Source organism: Tachypleus tridentatus, chromosome 6 (assembly GCF_004210375.1).
Source record: "Tachypleus tridentatus isolate NWPU-2018 chromosome 6, ASM421037v1, whole genome shotgun sequence".
NCBI lineage: Eukaryota > Metazoa > Arthropoda > Merostomata > Xiphosura > Limulidae > Tachypleus > Tachypleus tridentatus.
The window spans coordinates 71,445,919-71,472,062 of record NC_134830.1 but is presented as its reverse complement, the minus strand read 5'-3'; the positions used below and the strand labels follow the sequence as shown (position 1 = coordinate 71,472,062).

The 26,144-nt window shown below is 32.1% G+C and overlaps 1 protein-coding gene across 2 annotated transcripts in view; it reads right to left on the bottom strand.

Moving 5' to 3' along the window:
* Positions 1 to 223: 223 nt before the first annotated feature.
* Positions 224 to 26,144, bottom strand: part of LOC143252775 (proto-oncogene tyrosine-protein kinase receptor Ret-like) — a 97,105-nt gene continuing 71,184 nt past the window's right edge. For both annotated transcript variants that reach the window (XM_076505451.1, XM_076505450.1), the window contains 11 exons: positions 23,455 to 23,720; positions 22,205 to 22,352; positions 18,039 to 18,146; positions 16,528 to 16,769; positions 14,422 to 14,544; positions 13,319 to 13,389; positions 12,705 to 12,745; positions 10,800 to 10,896; positions 9,603 to 9,702; positions 2,797 to 2,902; positions 224 to 2,457 (listed from right to left, as the gene is read on the bottom strand). In XM_076505451.1, coding sequence (XP_076361566.1) covers positions 2,315 to 2,457; positions 2,797 to 2,902; positions 9,603 to 9,702; positions 10,800 to 10,896; positions 12,705 to 12,745; positions 13,319 to 13,389; positions 14,422 to 14,544; positions 16,528 to 16,769; positions 18,039 to 18,146; positions 22,205 to 22,352; positions 23,455 to 23,720 — 1,445 coding nt within the window. In that variant the 3' untranslated portion in view covers positions 224 to 2,314. The remainder of the gene's footprint in view (positions 2,458 to 2,796; positions 2,903 to 9,602; positions 9,703 to 10,799; positions 10,897 to 12,704; positions 12,746 to 13,318; positions 13,390 to 14,421; positions 14,545 to 16,527; positions 16,770 to 18,038; positions 18,147 to 22,204; positions 22,353 to 23,454; positions 23,721 to 26,144) is intronic.

Genomic DNA, 26,144 nt, shown 5'->3' with positions numbered 1-26,144 from the left:
TTTCAATGTTTATTTACGTAGAATTGCTATCGCAAATATAATTTCTCATCCAATAATTTGCCAAAGTGAAAAATATTTTCTATTAAATGATTGATACAAACTTTGAACGTTAAAAACAAACTGAATTTATTTGTCAGTCATTTCCAACCAACAAACATAGCGCAGACATAATACTTTTTCATGTGTTGTCGTGAAAAATAGATTTTCAATAAAACGTACAAAATGCTTTTGAACATTAATTTTATTTTATGTATTGCATTACTATATACAACTTCAACTTCTAACTATTTGTACAACATCAGATATAGAAGAACAGTAAATTGTTGAAAGCTCTTTAAATTATTAATATTTAAATCTTTAACATGAAATAACAATTGTCAACTTAACTTGATATTACTTTTCATGTAACGATTACTATATACATAATAGGCCTTGGTCTGTCCAGAAGTCTACAGATATTTAACCTGTAGTGTAGCACCCATGCTTTCTCCTTACCATGTTGACAGTAATTTTAAAAAGAACACTTAAAGATAGTTAATAAAATAAAATAACTTATATCCTTATATCCTTCACTGATAGGTAAACAAGATTAGTGAATGTAAAAGCTAATTACAAATATTGGAAGCATTATGTTACAACTCGACTTTGAGAAGATGGAAGTTATTTTTTTTTGGTTTTTTGCAATTAAGATGGATGTTGATATAAGTAATTGATATTACTAAAGTATAGCATAAAATACAATGTTGTTTTATTCCACACAATATAAAGCAAATTTTCCTCTGTGAAACCATAAGAAGTGTCAGTTCGTTTGTTTTTTATTAAGTGCAAACCCACACAATGAGCTGCCTAGGCTGTGCTTATTATGAGATCGAAATTCGGCTTAAAACGGTGTAAGATGTTCCAGTATTATGAAATTTAATATGTAATTTGTTAAGTAAAACAGTAAGATGTACTTGACTTTGGCCTGCGCTAATCTGTAGTACAAGCCGAGTCGTTTAATGTTCACGTTGAACAAACGTATTTCACGAGAAACTAGGTCGTATCAGACTTACATCAAATAACGTGTTTCACTGTGAAACCAGACCTTATTGGGTTTACTCTGAATTGCTGTGTTACTGTGAAAGTTCCGTTAGTATTCAATTGAATTACTGTAGTTCACCGTGAAACTAGACTGTATTTTACTTCTATTTATCTAGCGTGTTTGGACACCCAGCTGTATTAGGCCTATATAAAACTCTTGCGTTTTGTCGTGAAATGAAGTCGTAGACAACAAAAAATTATTCTTTATTGTGTTTTTCGTTATTTGCATATAGCTGTCCCAATCAATAAACATAATTTTGTACTAAAAATCAAAGTGATTTTTATTTTATAGTGTCATTTTTATTGGTTTATTTTTCTATTGTTGCAAAATCTTAAATCCTTACATTATTATGAACATCTTTGGCTCTTGTTATATATATATGTATAACACACATGACAATTTATTATCAAAGACAAATATACTTTTACCTATAATAGTACTTTATGTTGGTAGTGCATTTTGTTAATAATAATGTAAACAAATCGTTAAACGCTAAGATAAAATCTTAGTGGTGCTAAATTAATCTTTATGTTAAAGATATTTACACATATTTTAAGTTATTAATAAATGACTATGATTTTTATTAAAGTTAAAACATAAAAATATGTATGTATATAAATACACACATGTACAAGAAGAAAGGTTTGAATATCGTGCAAAGCCAAACGAGGGCTATCTGCGCTAGCCGTCCCTAATTTAGTTGTGTAAGACTAGAGGGAAAGCAGCTAGTCATCACCTTGGGCTGCTCTTTTGCCCATGAATAGTGGGATTAACCGTCACGTTATAATGCCTTCGCGGTTAAAAGAGAGACCATGTTTTGTATGACAGGGATTCGAACCCGCGACCCTCAGATTAAGAGTAGAGTGCCCTGATCATCTGGCTATGTCGTGAAGAAAATGTGTTTAAAAGGTCAGTTTAATAAAATGTGGAAATAACTTATTTTTGTAAATATAATAACATCTTGACAAACATAGCCATCTTTTAAAAATGATCAGCTTCTACAACTTTGTTCACTCTTTTTAAACTTTAAAAACAGCTTCTTATCATAATAAACTCGACTTAATGAAAGCTAGAAACATGAGTTTCACAATAACATTAAACCATATTCAAAACTTAATGTCCATTGATGACGAATGCGTTTTTGTGTTGTTGTTTTTTGTAAATTTTAGTTGGGCATAAATTTCAAACGCTTCTTCACTTTCCATACCATTCCCTAATAGTCGAATAGAAGAGTTACACTGTTGCTTCGGATACGACGTTATCAGAAGGTTTCGAAATGAGTTGTATGGCTTCGGATTCTTGGCTAGCTGACGTAGTAAACTGTCCACCAGCTGCATTTGATTGGCACACGTTACTGTATTGCACTGTCCTTCTGCCTTTAATAAAAAAAATATATATTAATATGAATGAATACATATTACAAGTGAGATGATATTTCTTAATTATTAAATATTGCGTTGATTCTTAAGCTTTACTTTATATTTGAGTTGCTATTTTTTTGTTCTACCTAGTTAATTCTAAACTTAGGGAAAAAGTTTAATATTAATGAAAATTACCATCAATGGTAAAGTGATTTTTGGTTTTGCAGTGTGAGAATAAATGCTAGGAAACGTTAGAGTTGGCCGTATAATTTGAATTAAGACAAAATATTGTAGTTGAATTCTGCATTTGTTTGATAAAATTCACTTGTAAACAAAGTAAATTATATCAAGTACCTAGCTTTCCTACACTAGATGACGCCAAAGGTGCCATGTGCTCGTCGTCTGTCCAGAAGGTAGTGCTGTCGTTGTCGTTTTGTAAAAGGCTTAGGTCCAGGTATTCCTAAGATAAAGATAACAGCAAAATATCTTGAGGTTTAAAGCGTTTACTTCGGAAGTTTGTTGCAAAGCCACACAAAGGACTACACGTGCATAGCATCAATAAGTTTGGACTGACAGAAAAGAGGGAAAGTAGCTAGTTGACATCATCTACCGCTAACTAGTAGACTACTCTTTTCTGACCAATAATATAGTGCTATTTGACTGTCATTTATACATATTGCACCTAAGACTACATCATTCGAAGCGCGTTTGTCGTGACAACAAACTACGAACCCTAGCATGCATACTCAAGCATGCTGATCACTTGACCACGTCCAGTCCATATTTAAAGTGACCTTTATATTAGTTTCTCAAATATTTTTCTACTCACGGATGTCTAAATTACTTCTTGACATTAATATATTCAATTTGGTGTAATTTTATTGGATAATTATAAGGATGAAAATGGAAAATCAAATCATAGTGTTGTGTAGAATGTACCACATTTTTACACACGTAGAAACACTTGTACGCATATACTGCAGGATAAAAAAGTATTAATAAAACATATTTCTCAATACTTTTATAATTTGTACATCATCTTTGTTTTTTTTTTGTGCTGAATTTAAAATAACTTCTTTTTATTTTTGTTTGATTTAAGGCAGACCCACACTAGACTATCTGTTGTGTATACCGCGGGAATTAAACTCCAGATTTTTACTTTTTAAGTCAGCAAAATTTACCGCAGACGCACCGGGGAACTTTTTTTCTTTATTTGTTAGCATGAGATTTGTTTCATAAGTCGATCTAATAAACATCTTAGCTACAAATTTAAACAATATTGCCCAGAAAACCTTCAGTGATATATTTCTAAATGATAACAATGCTGTTAATCGAAAAGTAAAAGTAAGATCACTTCAATTTCTCTTTACGGACATGAACTACTGCAGTGACGTTTCGCCATAGATGCAAACCACGATGACATACAGAAGGAGTGTAATTTGCACCTATATAATTGAATTATGACAAAATTCCCGGTCATTCGACATTGTAGTATCATCATGTGGCTGGAAGAATACAAAAGCATTTCTGAAGAGGACAGTTATACAGTGAGATTGACAAGTAGGTATAAGACATAATTATTCGAAGAAAAAGCCTTAAACGTTCTCCACAGAAATGGAAAAGAAAAATCGCAACAGAACATTTCGAACAGCAATAAGCTCTGAAATCTACATTGAACTTATTTGAGTAAACGCCTTTAATCGCAAAATTAAGGCTATAATCATTAAGTGAACTCCCCTAAAAAGCCATCGCAACAAATCGAAGCATATCTTCTAATCTGTTAACAAGATTATAAACAACATTTTAAATTAACGGAGGCTCATGAGCTTCTAACCAAACCTCGAAATCAACGTTTCTTTTCATGAGAAAAATGACAGGAGAAACAAGAATTACAGCGATACTGTTTGACAGCATACCACATCTCTCTTTTAAATATGCATTTCCTATGGGCTTTTATGCCTTTAGGTTGATTAGATGTAACTTTGAAAACTGACATTCACATAAGTGGGACGTCTATGGAAAGTTAGTAATAACACGTGATGTGAAATTAACTCCATTTTCACCCGCAGAACTCTGTTACAACAGAAATTGCGACGTCAAACAATAGTGCGTAACTGTGGCCATCAGACTAAACACGAGCGATGATAAAATAAGTAGTTTTAAGAGAGCAGAAGAGATAGAAGTTCGTCCTTTTGAAGAACGATTAACGTTTCCAAAGTATAAGACTATAGCTGAAAAGGTCAAAATCTCGTGCTGATAAAATATGTTTAAATAGTGAAGTGACTTGGCAAAGTAATTCCCATTTACTATGAAAATTAAAACTGAAAGTGTGACAGTGATACTCTGGACCCCTAAAACATATACTATGTACATGAGTGGAAATATGATGTGCAAATGAAAACTATTTCAAGCAAATCAATACTTGTATGATTTTTTATGTCCCCCTCGGTTTAGTCAATGCCCTCGGAGAGTCAGCGGTAAATTTACTAACTTACAACACTGAAATCCAGGCTTCACTTTCATGCGGTGGACAGAGTGCATTATTTAACTTTGGATTAAATTAACAACAGCTTTTAGTTAGTATTTGTCTGAGGTTGCTACAAAATGTGTATTAATAAAACAAACCCCCAAAATAACTGTAATATATTTGGCAAATCATTCGTGTTCTAGGTTTCTTTAATTTGACAAGTTCAAACAACTTTTTCTAAGCCTTTAAACTGTAATCAGTTTTGCAAGATAATTACATGCTTAAAATAATAATAATTGTAAGTGACTAGAAACAATACCAAAGTGAAACAGCCATAATAAACCTATTTCTCCTTAACCAGTAATTATACTTTCAGGAAAAAAGGTTGGTAACCGATCTTTTAATTTTGTCAAATTGCACACGAATTATTTTGATCCGTCTCTTACTCTACATGACGGTTTCAGTACAATTTTCTTTGGAACTGGTTTGGTATAAGTATTTTTCCTTATTTTTATTTTTGTAATTCAGACAGAGATAGATTGAAGATGTCCTTACTACCCTCAGAAACACGATGTTACAGCAGGCAAACAAGCGAGCTAGAAAACATTCTCCATGTCTTCTCTCAAAGCTGCAAGGTATTAGAAGAAGGCAAAATAAATAAATATATATAAATGATAAAAATCAAATAAGAGTGTCTGTGTGTTTTCTTATAGAAAAATTACATCGAGCTATATGCTGAGTCCACCGAGGGGGATCGTTGAAAATCCATAGACTTAACGTTGTACTAGCGGGGAACAACATATAAGAAAAACGAGTGCTACACTATTTGTTTTATAGGAGTTTTAAGCTATGAATTTAATTTGGATACTTTTAATACAGTTTATTATTAAGACGACTAGTACATCTTCACTAACACAAGTAATGACAATGTTAAACCTATTCATCAAACTGTTTGTAATTCTTACAATAGTAGGATCTTCGTGTACTATAAGATGAAAAATGGAGAAGAACAGAAGAGGTTCAAGATAGTTGTTGTTTAACTGTTTTAATTTGCCTTGCTTTTTTTGCCAAATTTGCAGTAATATTTTATGAACGTTTTTGTGCTATGTACTTATTACAAATCAGTATCAAATAATTTCATCAAGCATCAACAGCACTTTGTGATAAAACCTTTAAAATGGTATCTATTAGTGAAATTATAAATACAATATAAAATACTTTAATCTTTCGTTCAAATACATATAGATCGATTTTATGGATCTTAAGATGTTTCTGCATACATTTATTTTTGTATTAATGCAAAAAAGTGGTTCCATCCTAAGATACGTAGTTGTTCAAATGATGAATTTCACCTTATTATTGTGTAAAGACATGTCTCATATTTCCTCTTATTTTAACATAAGTGATTTTGTTTTGTTTGATAGCCAATATTTAATTGGATTTTAGGGAAAAAGATATTCTGCATAGTTTGTGGAATTATATTGATTTAATATTTCATGAACTGATATGTGAAAAAAATATTTTAACTGGGTTCAAGTGTTTTTTAATAAAACCCTGAGGATATATATTTATTGGAACACCAACTAAGAAGCTACTTATAACAAATTTGACAACTGCAATACTTCTATAATTTGTTTGTAATACCTCATTCAAATTTATTCTAACTGAGCCAGTTTAAAGATAAAATTGCTTGAGCTCTGAAAATTCACTTCGTGGTCAATATTTGAATAAACAGATGAAGTCTGGGCATTCATTGTTACAATTTAACTTTTAAGTGTCATAATGTGATAAGCACAAAAAGTGCTTAACCTTAATTATAATTAGAAATTATTTATATATATGTACACTTGTAGGAAAATTATTGAGCTTAAAATGCAGTATTCAGAGCATTTGTATAGTCCTTGATACCATCATGGGATTTAAACTTGAAAAAAAAGTATATTTTATTATCTATCTTGATTGCCAGGTTTCAGTTACATTTCAGAATAGTGAGGCTATAATATAGACTCAGTAATGAAATAACATTAAAACAGTACAATATTTCTGAGTTTTTTCTGTTTCTTTTCCATATACACTATTGGTAAAAAAATGTTGAAAAAATATGGACTAGCATTTCTAATCTGAACTGCACCGTTTGAAATACGTGGGCTAAATGAGTAGATTCAGGTTCAGGCATAATCGTCTATAATTTTTAACTTCTAAAAAGGAGGACAGCAATCAATCAGCAGCATCGGCGCCTGCACAGGTACTTTTAACCGAATGGCGCGATTAACTGAACGCATGTTCAGAAGCATTAATGTTTACCATAGACTTTCAGTACACAGCACGTAATGATAACAACCAGACCACACTCGTTAAAATCTTTAATGTGAAAGGAATGTCAGTCAGATGGAAGTCTTGATAGATGTTGTTGTGTTTGCCGTTTCAAAAACATTCCAAGTAGATTGTTCTACTTAACGACATTTTCCGCTGTAAACCCAGATGTATCTCACAAGGTAAATCGAAGTTAGGAAATTTAGGTTAGTCCTAGATGATTTATGAAGCCAAAAATACAAGATAACCTTAATAAGCGTAATAATCAAAATAATAGCATTCAGAGTTAGTTTACACGTTATAAACAATAATATCAATGAAAGGAACTTTTAAGTGTAAATATAGTTTGTCATTATTTACAAAACACTAAATCAACTGTTTGTCTTCTATGTTATTACTTATTTCAACTTGTTCGATACAGCATAGTTTGTGGTATATTATGGATGAGCAGTAAAGCTCACTAACAACTGTAACTTCTCGAATTTCGAACTAGAGTGTATATTTCTCAATAGTTGAAATAGTTGAGTCATTAAGATACAAAATCGACACAGCCTTATATTTAGTGATTCGCAGTTAATAATACAAATAAACAATACATAACAGGCAAGTGATTGTATGTATAGCAAGAATTTATTAAGTTTAATAAACGACAAACTCCTGCTGGTTTGTGTGATCTCATTTGTAAGTTAGTTTTACTGAGACGAAATCATTACAGAAGAACAACTTACATAAAATACCATTACTTCATTTTATGTAGATACAACAGAACTGTTGTATTTCACCAAAAAATAACTTAACATGAAATAACGCAAGCAATGGCAGTGACACCTCTTCGCTAATTATGTGGAACAGTTAAATCGAAGTGACACTAAAACTCGTTTGCCTAGAGCGAATGTAAACAACTCTGAATCATTCGTGAGAAAATCATGGTGTTCACCAAATCAAAAGTGAAAGTAAACAATACAGCTAAATTCATTTATAGAAGATGAACTCTTTACACAGCACGATAACTTTAGAATAAAATAAAATGACAGATAACAATCTGCAGAAATACAAAAGTAAGAACTTTAAGAATTCTCTCTGTGCTAGACAAAATAACATATCAGCTTTTGCTGAGCAAGTTAACGGGACAAAGTCACACAGAAATGGTCATAAATCCTTACAAATTCTATAATAAAATCTGTATCCAATCTTTATAATATTCTTTAAAACTTTTAAAATTTGTATATTTCTATGTATCTTTTACTCTTTCATGCCCCAAGAATTTTAAATATCTCAGTAAACCCTCAAGTTCTGAACAGCAGCAAATGGTGATTGCTGCCTATTGGATTAGCTGGCCAATAGGCAATGAAGATAAAAGGAGAGTTCACTCGCAACTGTTATCTGATTCGCTAACAAGAATAACTCAGCTTATTAATTAAAAACCAATTTGTTATTCATGTAAGCGAATTAGACAAACAAGGTTCTTAATCCTCGCTTAATCTAGTTCGCCCTTTAATCTGAGGGAACTATTAGAAGTTTTGGGAAACTTTACTTTTTAATCGAAAGAGTGGAGCATAAAATGTACATTGTCGTACCGTAGTATTATGCTTTTTTAGATTGTGGTTGATGTTTATTCAAAGTATGCCTAGGCCTGACATGGCCAGGTGGTTAGGGTGCTCGACTTGCAATTTCTGTATCACGGAATCAAATCCCCTTTCCACCAAACATGCTCTCCCTTTTAGCTGGAAGCGTTGTAATGGTACGGTCAATTCCACTATTTGTTGGTAAAAGAATAGCCCAAGAGTTGGCAGTGGGTGGTGAAGACTGACTGCCTTCTCTCTAGTTTTTCAATGCTGAATGAGGGAAGGCTAGCACAGATGGCTCTCGTGTAGCTTTTTGCGAAATTCAAAACAAATAAAGCAAATTATGTCTAATCCTAAAAGCCCAATGTATATTTAGTCGTTAGGACTGACGAATGTATTCTAGAATTTTAGTAGTAGAACAATGTTATATTTTAAAATTATTGATTTTGTTATCGCTTATATATGAATTGCGAGAAGCTGTAGGAAACGAGGTAATATTGCAACTCAGGTCATAGATAGCAAAACTCTAAGTATTTAGCTAAAACAACACCGTTTTTACTATTTATCAAATAAATAGAAAATTACTATACTCAGGGTTGTAGAACCACCAGAATGCTCTATAATATGGCTCCAACTCCTGAAATATAGAAATGGAAATTAAGTCATTTTTATACAAATTCTTTAATTTGATGTTCACCTCAGACATGTGACAAACATTTTTACAGGGTTTCCACACTTAAAATGTGGTATTGCACCAATACCTATGAAAAGAACACTTTTTATGTTCTATAACTTGAAATAATGTTTATACTCACAGTTGTGTCTTGTAGCATTCGGTCAAATCTATGGACGAGTTCTTTGAAAGACGGTCGATTACGTGGATTATCTCTCCAACACATCACCATGATTCGATATCTGTGCGGATACGTAAGGAAAATTAAAGAAAACGTCTGCCTTAGCTTGTAAAAAGTCATAATATCAGATACTTTTTTCTAGTTGTGCTATTCAAAAATTTAGTTGTACTTGGGAAACACTTTTAGAGAAATTAGGTCTTTAATTTTATTCAAAAAACATATTCATTGGGTAACAGGCTTATAATGAAAGTATTAACCCCTATAAATAAGCACAGACAGGAATTTAGAAACATTTTAGGTCTAATTGGATCTTATCTGAGAGAAAGATGTATTTGATTAAGTTTGAACTAGGTTTATCTAAAAATAAAATTGTCACATAGTTAAACAAAAAATATGATTTCTCATATATTTTATAGGCTTAAACAACCACACAAAATTGTAAAAGTAAGGACAGGACATTGGGTATCCACACGTAATTTTAAACAGTCGATTTTTAATTTGGAATTAAAACCAGACAAAAGGCAAAGAAGTACATATTTTCTGCGTAACCTTGAAAAATGTTTTACTAATGGTATAAAAGATGTTACGTTCATCGCTATTGAGACACTAGGAAACACGAAAAACAGAATAAATGACAGAGAAATAATGACAATTCTTTCGATTTAAATTGTGTATTTTGGATGGTTGACTGTGTGCATAATACCTCATATAAGAAAGAATACAATTTATGCAACGGATAATAGAAATCAGTTCTTGCACCGAAAACCCATTACATAAGGTTCTGTTCTATGGCTTACAAGTAACAACTTTTCCCATTAAAAGCCCGTATAAATATTACAGTCGTTTCATCCAATATATATTATATATTGCACTAAATGTTTTCCTTCACTTTACCTCTTTAGTCCTGAAATAAAAGCACACACACACACACACACAAGAAAAACACCTTGAAAGATCTTGTAATGAAATAATCGATCGTTAAAAAATAAATCCCTCACCCATTAGTTATCGAACTCTCAAAGAGAAACTACAATCCTAGTTGTCACACAATGATATGTTACGATAAATGTTCTGTATAGTATCGTAGGAATTATCTGTATATGTATATACATCAATGTATTGTTTTCCCTTACACTAAACTGAGGTTGGGCTACTCACAGTTGATCTGAACAGGTTTCTGGTTGTTCCATTCTATAACCGGCTTTAAGAAGCTGATACAACCTTTCTGGCGATATTCCTGGGTAAGGACTTGCTCCTATAAAACAATTGTATTATTACAGAAGCGACCAGCACACATTAACTTGAAGTTAGGAGAAAAAAGAAAAAGTAGATTTATGGATGCATATGAATGGGACATGGTATAGGACATTACATATTTTCATATTATTTATATTTTCAAACATTTGGCATGGGAAACAAAGACAGCTCCACACAAAAACGTGCACATATAAAGCATTTTAAAATATATTAACCACTCTCTTCTCAGTTATATTTCTTACACAATTATTAAGTTACTTTATCTGCACTGCATCACGAATAAATTGCTCGACTTGGTAACTAATATACTCGTATTGCATAAGTAGCTAGAATTAGATAAATTAATTCAGCTCACTCAGATTAACTTGTATATGAATTCAAAAAATCGTGAAAATTATTACCAACTTAACATATTTACTTTTTCACAAATTCTAATTAGTAAAAGTGTGTAAAAACATCCAGAAATGCTACAAATGTCTCTCTCTCTCTTGTTAAGTAACTCACAGACCCAAATATTGAATCTCTAAGAGTTCTCTTTGTTTTCTTTTCAGGCATCAGGTTTCTGTATGATATTGCTTTTCCAGTATTGTTGATTTTAACTTCTAATTATTTTGATATTGCAATTAAAATTTGTAATGGTCATAGATTATTAGCCATAATGTCTTAAGGATCAATTATCTTACATAAATTTTGTATAGTTAGTAAAACTAACTTATGTTTCTTTTTTTTTTCAAATCATTTCCACTTTGAATTGCGTCAATAAACATTTAGTCATTTAGAATTTATATATTTTCGACATTAAGCTTATTCGTTCCTAATTTTAAACTGTACACCACAGTTAAGAGATTGAAGTGAGTGTGTTTGCTAGCATTACGTTTCGAACCCGAGACACTCTGATATAGAGGGTTGCAATTTTTTAAATATTTGTCAGTTTGCTTTTGTAGTTCGTCTTCTCCAATACGATGAAAAAGTGAATTTCATAAAAAGAAGATTTAAAGATGATTTAATACCTAGAATCTATAGTCACATACGCTAAGAGATTAGTAGTGTATTTTGATATATGAGATAACTGTTTTTTCTTGCAGTGTCAAATGTTACAGAGTTAAAACCTGCTATACGTAACACTGAGTTGTAAAGATAGAATCAACTTCGATTTGCTCATTTAGTGTTTCTGTCAGTTTTGGAGTTTTGCCAAGTTAGAGAGAAAAATCAACAACAACAACAAAGAACACAAACATTTTAGCTTTTATGTTGCAGAAAGCAACATTCAAAGCATGAAATCAATGAAACTGAGACGTAAACAGTGACGGTCTATGGGATAGACGACCAAAGTTGCCGTCTACAGAGGCCTGTTCCGGAGGTGGGGGCGACTCAGTGGGCCGGCTAAAAGAATGGGGAAACGAATGAAAGGCACATATTTACGGAATTGCCCAGAAACGGAACTATCTTAGCAAAAAATCGCAAGAAACAAAATAACATAGTAAATTTAACAAGTTTTTAAATACTGAAAACAATATTGAAAACTGACAAAATACTAAAAATTATGACATATAGTCAGGAATGCCTTGAAGTACACCTAAATATCATATATTAATATATACATGCGTGTGAGTGGGTGCCAGTTTTGTTTCTACATTGCTATTATGTTGCATGTGATTCGAGATGACTAGTAAATCGAACCAAACCTGGGCATTACGCTAGACCTAAACACATTAAGTCTTTTCAATAAACCACTACTAATTTGCAACCGAAGAGTAAATTTACATATGCAGCCATAACAATTCACTCATAATACAGTTAACTTACCTAATGTTACGATTTCCCAAAGAACCACTCCGAACGACCAACTGGAAACATTGAAATAGCAATTTAACTCTATACAATAATGACATAACTACTTGTGAAATACATTTATAGACAACAACAATTAGGTTTTAGAAAGATTTGCAGTTTTTGCACTAAGCACAGTTTCTCATGTTTGGTATCTTAAAATAAAATTATTTTGTTTTATTTACCTAGTTTCCAGATTGGATTTATAACAAAACTGAAAATTCATGAAATTAAATATTAAATTTTTAACTATGTCACGTGATTAAAATTAAAAACATTCCACGATATGCTCCTTTAAGAAATACAACAAAATCAATCTAAAAACTATCTAGCAGAAAACGTACACATGGTGGGATACTGTAGGTATTCCTGACAGCACCACAGTGGACGTCTGCAAATTTCTCACTTTTCAACATACGTAATTAGTATTGTATCTCTTGTGTAGAAAAATGTAAACATTTAGCATAAGTGTTTGAAAACAGCTAGTTACAATAATTTATATTATTTAAGATCAATATTACAATCTGTAGTTTTTAAACATTTTCAGTTATTTTTTAATCGAAATACACAATTATATTTATCGTACTTACACATCACTTTTTGAGGTGTAAATCTGGTCTTCTAGTGATTCTATGGCCATCCATTTTACAGGCACACGTCCCTAATTGGAAAAATAATTGTATGGGTGGCAGTCAATGCAGTTTGTAGCGCCAACTGTTGTGTATGTGTAAATTTAAAAAAAATTCAGTATCACAGTAACCCTTCTTGTACGATAATCCGGTTAAACAATATTTATTCATGCTCTAATAACAAATAAATCAGTTCGTTAAGGCCTAAGCTTTCGCTGTACATAATACGTTCGTAATGTTTTGATTAACAAGAATAAAAAACGTTAACCTCAGTTTCATAGCATAATGCGTTTATTGAATAACCCATTTCACTACATAAAAATATAGCTGATTAAAATAGTATCCATTAGAATTTTTTTAATATCCAAAGCTTCATTTCATTCTTTATTTAATAAAATTAATGATTAGGGGAATATGTTTTACTGCTATTACACAAAATATATACAAGAGAAAGTGATAAAAACCCTACACCCTTAGAGATTTCGAAAGCGCTCAGGTTATAGGGTTTTTATCACTTTGTATCAGGACATTTTGAGCCTACGTGATTTTCTGACATCATAAATACAAGAGAGAGGATGTGTTTTGTTTGTTTGTAGCAGAGCCACACCGGTTCATTTGCTTCGTACACCGAGGGCAATCTAACCCTGATTTTGGCATTGTAAATCTGTAAACTTACAGTTGGCTCAGTGGGGTTAATACATGCAAATACACAAATTTCTTAGTAAAAGACAAAAATATTGAAATTATATAGATCACTTAATACAGTATATTATGGATCTTACATTGCAACCACTAGTGATTTTACACACTTATAAATATTTAAAAGGTGATAGAACACTTGGTAAAATATACTACCGATCTTGCATCTCATTTACTGGTTATTTTACACACTTAAAAAGTGGCAAGGCTTAATAGTTACAGTATGTACATATAAATGAAAGTAAATATTAAAAGTAGATAACACTTACACTCGTAAGTAAAAAAAAAACTTAGCTGCATAAATTTGATTACTTCCGAATACGAGTTTACATTAATGTACTGATAACCTAAGTTCGATTGTTTACCATACTCTTCTTCAGATAAGTGTCACCTTCATAGACATCTCGACTAAGTCCAAAATCAGAAATTTTTACAACATTTCCTGTGGCTAATAAAACATTTCTGGTCGCTAAATCCCTGTGGATTAACTGTGATATGAAAAAAGAAACATAATAATGTATGTTTATGAATATTTGGTCCATAAATCTTTTAATCTTCTAAGAATGCTTATTCACATGTTTAAATAGAGCAAAAACGTTTGATTTTACTTTATTTAAATCTATTTTGTTTTCTTATATCAAACATTCATAAAGATAAAAACTAAAGCAGTTATTTTTATAATAAGAGGGGTTGTATGGTAAGATAAAAGCGCTAACTCGCCCACATAATCTAGTTCCTAAAATTATTTGGTAATATTATGTTATTCAAATAGTTTTTTTTTTACCTGTTGTTCTCTTATCTAAAAATGTGTGCAGTGAAGCTCACAATTTTTAAGTTGAAGAAACATATTTCGTGTGAAATGATATTCGATTTAATTTTATAGTTTTTATGTTGCATAAAAGCTGTATAATTACTCAAAAGTGGCGTTTTCCATTTACTTTAGTCGGTGCATTTTAGTTATATTAAGACACTGCTAATAGAAAGCGTCTTTATATTAAAGTAGTTCCTAAGTCTTTGAATCAGTATATAGTTTTAAAAGAAAACTTTAGTTCATGGAACATGTTTCAAGCGTTATTTTAATTAGTTTTCAATCTGTATAGAGCTTAGCTACATTCCATTGTGTAACAGAGTTACAAATCATACCTATAAATATACGTATAGTGTGATTTGTTTTATTGCACATTTAACTATTCGGAGAATTTCATCTATTGTTTATATTTAAACTAGCGAGAGTTTAGATTCTATTCTGTTAGCTACTCGTTAAATTATTTCACTAACTTGGAAGGATCCTCTTAAATGAAAGAAACCATTTAAGTTATTCGGTATTACGATCAAAAGAAAGAGTTACTAAACGCCATTTCACCAACAGAGTGCTGTAATAATTTTTACATGTTAATCACTAAGTAATTTTACTTGTTAAAAGATATCCTATAAAATGAAAGACACACACTGAAACTGTTTGGGATTTATATCAAAAGAAGTGTTACGTATTGTAATTTTACCAAGATAAGCGAGGAAACAATCGATACACAGTCGCTAAGAGAATGGAATTGGGAATAAATGCAAACGATTTTTTACTACCCGCTAAACAAGAATAGCTGTGCAATAAATTGTATTAGCCAATAGTTCAAAATTTTATGAGTTTATTTAATCGTAAATTTTGCATCATATTTTATTTATTTTTGATTTATCAAATAAACTTTTTTATCTTATTTGAGGGCAAAGCTACATTAGGCTGTCTGCAATGTTCACCGCGGGAAAACAAACCTCGGATTTAAGCGTTGTAAGTCCGTAGATTTACCGCTGAAAATAGAATATGTTTTTATTATGTTACAATTTGACGCGTTTGCACCAAAATTAAAGGTGTAGCAACGTTAGGCTTTTGAAAAGACCGTGAATAGATTAGTCCTGATGAAAAATCTAGAGTTAAGGACTATAAGCAGGGGTTTCATGTATGTACAGGAACAGGAGGTGGAAAAAAGTCGCAGTTTCATTTAAGCTGGACCGTAAGAAGGTTCAATTTGTCGCAAAGATAACGACTGTTTCATAATTGTTATTTTCCGCAGTATATTATCTAAGCAGAAAAAGGCGACAAGTTTACAATTGTAACTAAAGTAAAGATAAAAACACAAATGATATCGTGCTTTAATACTCTACCGAAGAAAAATTGAGGAAAATCGTATAGCTGTGTTATATTGAAATGTCTGAATACATTACTCTATTTTGAGTCATTAAGTTGTATAACATAAGATAACAGAGATCAAGGAACATTTTCTAAAAATGTGTATTAAGATAAAATCACTCTTAAGGGATTTGTGGGAAAATTTCATTGCTTAGGGCGTTTTTAAATCATTTATCTGATAGATAGAACGTTTTAATTTAATTCGGATATACACAGACGTTGTAGCTTATTTTCTTGTCTAATTTTGTTTAAAGCAAAATGACTCAGCTATCATTGTTAAACAGCAAACCTTCATATCACTTAGATAGGCCATTCCTTTGGCAATTTGCCAAGCAAAAGATATCAAGTCCCTTCGTGTCAATTGGACATCATCATGTCGACAGATGTCACCACCATCGGAGAGATACGTGGGATTTCCCACTTGCGCAACCGAAACGTCATTGCACTCAAACCCAAGCGATCGAATCTTCCGAAGATAAGAACGAAGAGAGCCAAATTGGGCATACTCTACTATGACATAAAGAGGACCTCCTGTTAATAGACAAAAATAAAGATATAAATCAACCATATGTTATTATTGTCTTTATCTACTTATTTCATAACAATTTATACAGACCTAATCTTCATTATCTAAATTATTACGCCCTGTGAATTAGACAGCTGTTAGTGAAGGTTGTGGAAAGCGAATTAATATTTTATAATGGCTCCTAAACTTTAAAAAGATTGATCGATGTTGTTATAATTTTATAATTCTATAGAGTAGCGAAATTTCCGTTTGCAACATAAATAACCTGTCAAAAATGTTATGATTAGCAAAATAATTACAGACAAACTGTTTTTCGGATTATTTACAAATTCATTTACCACTACGACATACCAGCACCAATAAAGTAAAAGGATTAACTCTAAAGTTATCGACTTATTTTTATACTGTTTAATACCGGTGGGGTCTGCACATTGCATCGCACGAAATATTTTTTTTTTTTTTTGCCTTTGCCTGTTACTGTATTCATTGTAAAGAAATTATCGAGCAAAATATATTTGGAGTTTCCTTATACCAAAGCCACATAGGACTATCTACTGTTCCCACCGAGAGGAATTAAACCCCTGATTTTAGCGTTGTAAATTCAAAGTCACATCGATATCCCACCAGAGGACTGCAAGAAAAGGTGAAATCACACATTTTCTTATGTAAGATATATAGGATTTTGTTTGTTTCTAATTAAGCACAAAGCTATACAATGGACTATCTGTACTCTGCCCACCAGGGTTATCTAAACCCGGTTTTTATGGTGTATAACTGGAGATATACCACTGTATCAGAAGCTCCTATAGCAATTAGTGAAATTTAATGCAATATTATTTATATATATTCTCGTTTATTGTTTGTTTGTTTGTTTTGTGAATTTCGCGCAAAATTACACGAGGGCTATCTGCACTGGCAGTTCCTAACTTAGCAGTGTAAGACTAGAGGGAAGGCAACTATTTATCATCACCCACCGTCAACTCCTGGACTACCCTTTTAACAACGAATAGTGGGGCTGACAGAACAAAAAATATTAGGAACGCTGTGACCAAAATAATTATGGACCTGCGAGCAAGTCAATGAATTAATATAATTTAGAAAAATATTCATCTGGACAACATTTGTATTTATAAAGTTAAAATCACAGTACTTAACCTAATATTTACTTTTTAATAATTTGAAATTACAAAATGAGTCAAATAAGAAGATAGATACTTAGATCACATATATTTGGTTTTAAAATTCTAGCCAACAACATGTAAAAAGTGCCTGACCTTTCTGGGTACAAGCTCCAAGGAGTTTAATGACATTTGGATGGTACACTTCTTTCAACATATTGAACTCTGACAGGAGATCTTCTTGCTCTGAAAAACTTCCGTTACCTATAACAATAATAATAGTTATTCTCATATTCTAATAATATAATAAAAGTTATTAATGAGATAACAATAAAAATAACTTCCGTTATCTATACCAATATTGGTAGTTATTGTCATTATTATAATAACATAATAAAAGTTATTAGTGAGATAACAATAAATTCCGTTACAAATAACAATAATGGTAGTTATTATCATTATTATAATAATACAATAAAAGTTATTGGTAAGATAACAACAACAATAACTACCTATAACAGAAATGGTAGTTATTGTCATTATCATAATAATATACTAAAAGTTATTAATGAGATAACAATAACTTCCGTTACAAATAACAATAATGGTAGTTATTATCATTATTATAATAATACAATAAAAGTTATTGGTAAGATAACAACAACAATAACTACCTATAACAGAAATGGTAGTTATTGTCATTATCATAATAATATACTAAAAGTTATTGATGAGATAACAATAACTTCCGTTACCTATAACAGTAATGGCACCTATTGTCATTATTATTATATATCACGATCTAGGGTGCATTTGATAGTGTCTGGAGAGCATTTCAAGTCTGCAACAATTTGTCGGAGATCCTAATCAACACTATGTACTTTTTCATGCGAACTTTTTGCTCTACTGACAATTACCTACGGTTTTGGGGCTGTGAAATTACAATACAATTTAATACATATAGTGTTAAACATTGCTTTTATTATTAAAATGTATTTGTGGAGTGCTATTAAATTGATTTTTTTCAACATATGCTGGTACTATATGCTAGCTTCCAAATAGTTAAAGTTCCCCGCTTAGTACTGCTGTAAATCTACGGATTTACAAAGCTAAAATCAGGGGCTAGATTCCCCCTCTGTGGACTCAGCAAATAGTCGGATATGGCTTTGCTATAAGAACACAAACACACACACACCCATATAGTTGAGACACTGCATGGGATAGCATGGCAGTTATTTCAGACCCTAAATTTGATCAGTATGTTCATTCAAGCAGAACCCTTATGAGTTGGCCTTGGTAGAAGTATATGAGAAATTTAAAGAATGGTAAGTATTTTTACCCTGACTCATTCAGTTGTCAACAGGAATCAGTGAAGCGTTATCATAATGGTGAAATTTACATTCTGTAATTGCATGGAAGAATTAGTTCCATACAACGGAAAGAATGACAAAATATTTTCTTGTCCTAACATTTTTGCACAGTGCTGTAATAGCGAAGAATTATGTAGCAATGAACAAAATAAACCGATAGAAAAAAAATAAAAATAGAAATACATCATAAACAACCTCTACAATAAATATGAAATACTTCTATACATCAAACATCTAGTTACTTATTCACATCTCAAATATAACTTATATTTGTCACTACACGTCGCCCACACAGTTTTGAAAATACTTCGTACAAATTCCCAAATCTGTGTCTTTTCTTTTTTGTCCCTTCTGCATCATTATCGGATATGTTAAAGCACAGAACTTTGTCATACATCATTCAACGTTACTATTTTTACCAAACACCAAGATATCACAGAAAAGAAGCAATCTAGTAATATCTTTCCCAATTATTTGCAGTACAGAACATTGAACATAGTTGTTAGGCATGACAAGTCTGTTAAAATGTTTCTTGAATTGTATTCGTTGTTCTTTGGAAGAGGAAGTGAAGATTAAAATAACACGTTATATAAAATAAAACATCACCTAAGGGAGTGTACGTTTTGCTTTAAAGTCGATTTACAGAAACATATTACATATGTTTTATTTTTTCGAAGTCTTCGAAACATAAAACACATATATAATAAAGGTTTTTTTTATTCTCCAGTAAAGATGAAATACTTTCATTGTACTGTTATTTCTTAAAAGTATTTTATTTTAATATTGATGAGTCTAAAAATGATGAATATTAATCAATGGCAGTAAATCTAATAAACTTATTTTACTATTACTCTCATCATGTAATGTGTCGTTACATTACACTTATTACTAATCTTCTCAAAACAAGTGACAGCAGTTTCCTTCTGCTGTTTGCTTAAATTCTGAAAAGAATCACTTGACATCCAATTATACACTTTATATTAATACAGTTGTGAAAATCTACACAATTTTTTAAATATATCGACTGAGGATTGGTTTATTGTGAGTTTTGAACAAAGCTATTCAAGAGCTATCTACGTTAGCCGTCTGTATTTAGCAGTGATAGATTAATTGGAAGGCAGCTTGTCGACAAAAAAGTATTTTACCAATAAATAATGGGATTTGTCGTAATATTATAACGCCCTAACGGCTGAGAAGGCAAACATGGTTGGTGACGGGGATTCGAGTCGCGACCCTGAGATTGCGAGTCGAGCTCCCTACCCACCAAACGATGAGAGGCCTTTTACACAGGAATAAGCACTTACTATAGAAAGTTCAGGGCACGACGCCCTTCTTCAAATGCGTTCAGCCCTAATTCTTTTTTGAAATAAAATGAAAACTATTTCAACTAACAAGAGTTATCTATCTCAGCAAGCTATTGTTATGTTGTTATTCGCGTTTGAATGTGAAATGATTGTTTGTTAGTTTGTTTTAAATTCCGCGCAGAGATACACGAGGGCTATCTGCACTAGCCGTCCTTGATAAAGCAGTGCAACTTTAGACGGAAGGCTAGTCATAATCGTCCCCCGCCAATTCTTAGTCCACTCTTTTACCAATGAATAGTGTGACTGACTATCACTTTATAACGCCCCCACGGCTGAAGAGGTGAGAATGTCAGGTGTGACGGAAATTCGAAACTTCGACCCTCAGATTATGAGTCCAGTGACCTAACCATTTGGTCATGTGAAATGAAAGGAGTTTTATATGTTTTCATGCAAATATAAAATAATCTGAATTATCGTTCATAAAAACTGAAATTAATTAAGGGAAACATTTAATATCATTAAATGAACCTGAAGGATTAGAATTTGATATTTTGCACAGGAGGATTTATTTTGACAAATATGACAAAGAAAGTACCAGCGTCAAAATGTTTTTTCTAACTATATTTACAAGGTTAGTTCTTTGAAATAAAACAGCAACTGGGAAATATGATTATCTGAACTCATTTTGGCAACGTTGTTATTACCAAACGAACTAAAAAAAAATTATAAGAACATTAATGTGGTCAGGTTGACAGAGCGCAGATAACTCATTTTCTGGCCTGACAAAAACTAACAAACAAATCTTTTGTTAGCTCTGCACATTTGATTTTACTATGACAGAACTGCTTTAATCAAATTTTTAGTCAACATTAAACATGCCCAGTTTACGTTCTTATCACTTTGCGACCTTTTCATTTACTTCTATTGGTTATTTAGAATTTCCGGAATTAAGATACTTTTCATAATTTTGTGAAATGAAAATTTTACTGATAAGACCAAACAAATGCGATTACAACTGCGTTTCAACTTTATCCTTTCAACTTATATACCAGGAAATCTTTCCTTGAGTGAAATAACTGAACCTTGGCTAAACCTATAACAAAGATACGTCTATCGGGAATTCTATATGTGAGAAGCAGAGAAATTCAGTGCTTTACTGTAAAAATATCTAAGTTAGCGAAATAATTGATCTAATAAAGTAAATTAATATTTAGCTATATAATTTTTTTCAAACAAATTGTTCTTAATTAGTCCATTTCATAATGGAAAACAAATAGGTAAAACCGTTTCAGTTAAACGTAGATTTATTCACATTTATTAAGTCATCATTATTTCATCAGTTTGAGCTATTCTTACCTATAACAGGTAATAACCTACGAAGTTAAAACATATGCAACATAATATCATGTCATTAATTTGACGACACTGAAATGTAACGATTAATGTACATTAACATCTCAATAGTAGAATTGAATTGTAAATAATATTCTATACTAACAACTTAGTTTTCAGTAATTCGATGAGGTTCTAAAAAATATCCTTTGCGTTGTTAAAAATTACTGAATTTTGTTAAATGTGCACATGTCTTTGAAAGATTGCATTTTAATAGCAACGCTTTCCATACATTATATTATCCTATTCGTCCTACCTTTTAACATCTTCACTGCTACAGTAGAATATACCTCCTGACCATTAATGCCCCAGGCCTGTGCTCTCATCACCTTACCAAACTCTCCTTCTCCTAGTGTCTCTTCCAGAATTAACTTGTCTCGTGGAAATTCCCACTGGGCGTCTCCCTGATTAGACAAAACAAATAAAAAGAAACAAACTGTAAAAATCCATATGTTAATAAGAAAAATTAGTTCAGTGTTTTTACTACTGAGCATCACATTTACTCATTCACCTAAGTATTACATGTCTTGTAACATGTCAATAGCATCAAAACTTACGAGGCAAATACCACCACTTCTACTTCATAGTATACCCTAATCTCATATTTCAGTAGCTAACTGAAATAAATAGATTTTGCGAAAAACGATTTACCAACAAAGAGCCAGAAAAGTACAGTCGAAGCAGTCAAACATCTATAAATTCATTTGGGATCCAACCAAAATTAAGATCATTCAAGAAATGAATTCGTAAAGTATTCATAGAATAATAATTATTATTGAAAATCAGCTAGGTTAACAATTTCTAATATATAGAAAAGCCAGTGATCTTTAGTACGCTGGATTTCTTAGTATAGTCTCCATCAAAAGTACTGTTTTTTACTTAAAACGTTAGTGATATGACAAAATAGCTTAATTCAGAAATAATTTGAGTTTAAAATAAAATTGAAATTTTTGCTTTCATGATAAACTGCATGCACTTGGCAAGAGGCTTTAGGCTTATTATAACAACGCTCACTACACTTATAAGGTTCACGGGACCTTCCCTCTTCATGGCTTCCTTGCTACCTGTCACTAAATTCGTAATGATCAGAGAGTAATCGAATTATTCTATATGGAGAAATGCATTTTATGACTCCTTCTATTTCGAGAAGTCAAATGTTATGTGACGTGACCCACACTATCTTTTCTATAAGTTAGATTCCAAACCTGAGCAAATAAGTAAATTAAGCTTACATTAAGACATGATTTTGTTTGTTTTTAGAATTTCGGGCAAAGCTCCACAAGGTCTAAATGCGTTTGTCCTTCCTAAGTTAGCAGTGTAAGACTAGAGAGAAGACAGCTAGTCATCACCACCCACCGCCAACTCTTGAGCTACTCTTTTACCAACGCGACGACTCTCAGATTACGAGCCGATCATCCTAACCACCTGGCCATGCCGGGCTCCAACTAAACTTGAAATATGTATATAACATATTATTAATCTGTTATTAATTTGCCGGATACTCACTGAAGTTTTACTGCTAGATCCTGTAGATGTTTCACTGGTTGTTTGCTGTGGGTCGTGCATAGATGAAGATCGTTCGTCTACGTAGTCAGAAGGAACCACGGAAAGTGACATGCGGCTTCCTACATACTTATGTTTCGTTTTGTTCTTTCTGTACTTCCTGACACGTGGAATGAGAATGAGAAGAGCACATAAAACAACAGCACTGCAAAGAGCCAAGAAGATCAAGGCGATACAGCCTTCTCCACAGGTTGAAGTATCGTCGTCACCTGTAGACGAAAAATGAAAATAGTACAATGTGGTACTTGAAGCCACCTCTCGGATTTGTAAGTTTAACACCAAAATGACTGAGTGATGAATACTAATCGTTCGTACACCGTGTTCTGGTACTGACGATAGAATTATCTATTGTTACCTAAGAATGAAACTAATAACAAAACAATGCATACTTGTGCTACACAGCCAGGGCTGGATTTTAACCTTTCGAGGCCCCTGTGCAATACTGCGACGCTGGTTGCCCCCTTCCTAGAGTGATTCATAATTGAGGTTCTCTTTAAATCCGACACTGTACACATGGAACATAAAATATTGATAACGTAAGTAATCACATGCAAAAACAAGCTTGATATATCCATTTGTATTTAAACTGTTTGTTATTTTACTGATGACTTTCGTTAAACAGGTAACTATATTGTATACTAACGTATATCTCGTCAAATATGACGAGACAAGTTAGTAAACCCCAACTTCAAATTTCATAGCTAATCAGGCGAAATCAGGCTTGAACAACAAAGGATAGAAATGTGCAGTCGTTTCAGTGAAACGTCGAGTAAATTCTATTGCGAGCCAATCAGACTTAAGAGCATTCATGAAATGCAATCGTGACGTATTCATAGATTGATTATTGGCAAAAATTCGTTAGATTAGCAAGTTAACATACATAAAAATCAGTGCGTTTTGTTAATACAATGTTCTAACAATAGTTTTATGTAATGACGCTTAACAACAAAAGTATAACCTAATATTGTAGTTAATCTACTGAAAGTATAAAATTAAATCTATAGAACAAAACTGGAAAAACATTTGCCGATTTCTTAATTTAGATTATCCGTTAAATAAAGAGATTTTTGTTATTAAAAACGTTGATGATGTAACAGAAAATAGATTGATTCAGAAACGAATTACGTTTTAAATTTAAACGATATATTTAGTTCCATGATAAAGTTTATGTACTTTTTGATTCTAGGTTAAGTGATCCCACACTACGTCTTTTAGACTTATTATAGCAACACTCATTACACTTATAAGGTTGCACAGCCCTCCTCCTCACAACCTCCCTGTACCCCGTCACTTAAATCGTAATAGGCAAACAGTAATCAAATTATTCTATCTGAATAAATACATTTTGTTTTTTGTGACTTCTATTTTGAGAAGTCAAGCGTGGTATAACTTGACATATATTGGCTTTTATATAGGTTAGATTATAGTCAAATGAAGTGTTACTCGTACGCATCTCTAATAAATAATAAATTAAAGAGGGTGGCCTGGTATGGCCAAGTGGGTAAGGTGCTCGACTCGAAATCTGTGGGTCACAATTTCAAATTACCTACCCACCAAACATGTTCGCTCTTTCAGTCACGGAGGCGTTATAACGTGACGGTCAATCTCATTATTCTTTGCTAAAAGAGTAGCCCAACAGTTGGAGGTGAGCGATTATGACTAACTGCTTTCCCTCTAGTCTTACACTGCTAAATTATGAACAGCTAGCGCAGATAGCCCTCATGTAGCTCTGCACGAAATTAAAAAAACAAACAAACGATATCATTATATGATAAACGAGAAGGTTATTAAGCTAATTTCATTCCTTGGCACAGCTCAAACATTATACTTAGACAAGAATAAAGTTTTATTTTACATATGTTCAATCATTTCATAAAAAAAATATTCGTGTTTTCTTTCTCATGATGTTATTAATTAATTGATTAGTATAGATGATTGTTTGAATGTCTATTTTTCATTAAAACATTAGCCTACACTATGGTTTGTTGATTAAACACATGGTTGAGTACATTATATTAAAACAATTTTGAATACACAAATCAGTAAATTGCATATCTACAACAGTCGATTTAAGGTATCAGTTGTACGGAATGTATAAGAACTGCATTTTGATATTATTTGGCTTTTTTCAGATGATTTGGTGCCAATAAAGCTCAGATCATAAAGATGTAATCCGATTGCGAATTCAGCATTTCCAAGTCGGAGATACTCTTCGTACTTAATTACTTTGAAAGGGAAAGGAACATGATCAGTCTGAGATACCAGGACTACCCAGAACGAAACCTACAACAAGGTGTATCTTAACTGTGGTAAGCAAATGTCAGCATCTTACAACAGGTGAAAATTCTGAACACAAAGGTCAGTGGTAAATTCTGTATTTGTGTTCTAGGCAACGAAACACAATATAATCGACAAAGGATCTCTGTCTGGAAAAGAGAAACAAAGTTTCGGCTCATTAAGATAAAGTTTTCAGTCACATCTCTCATTTAACTGTTGCATTGGCGATTGAATCGAATATTCGTTTTATTCCTTACGAAAAAGTACTGTCAAATTATCATACACACAGTTTACAGATTTTTGAGAAATAGGACTATTGAAACAAGCTATTGTAAATTGTCGTACTCGTACGTTGC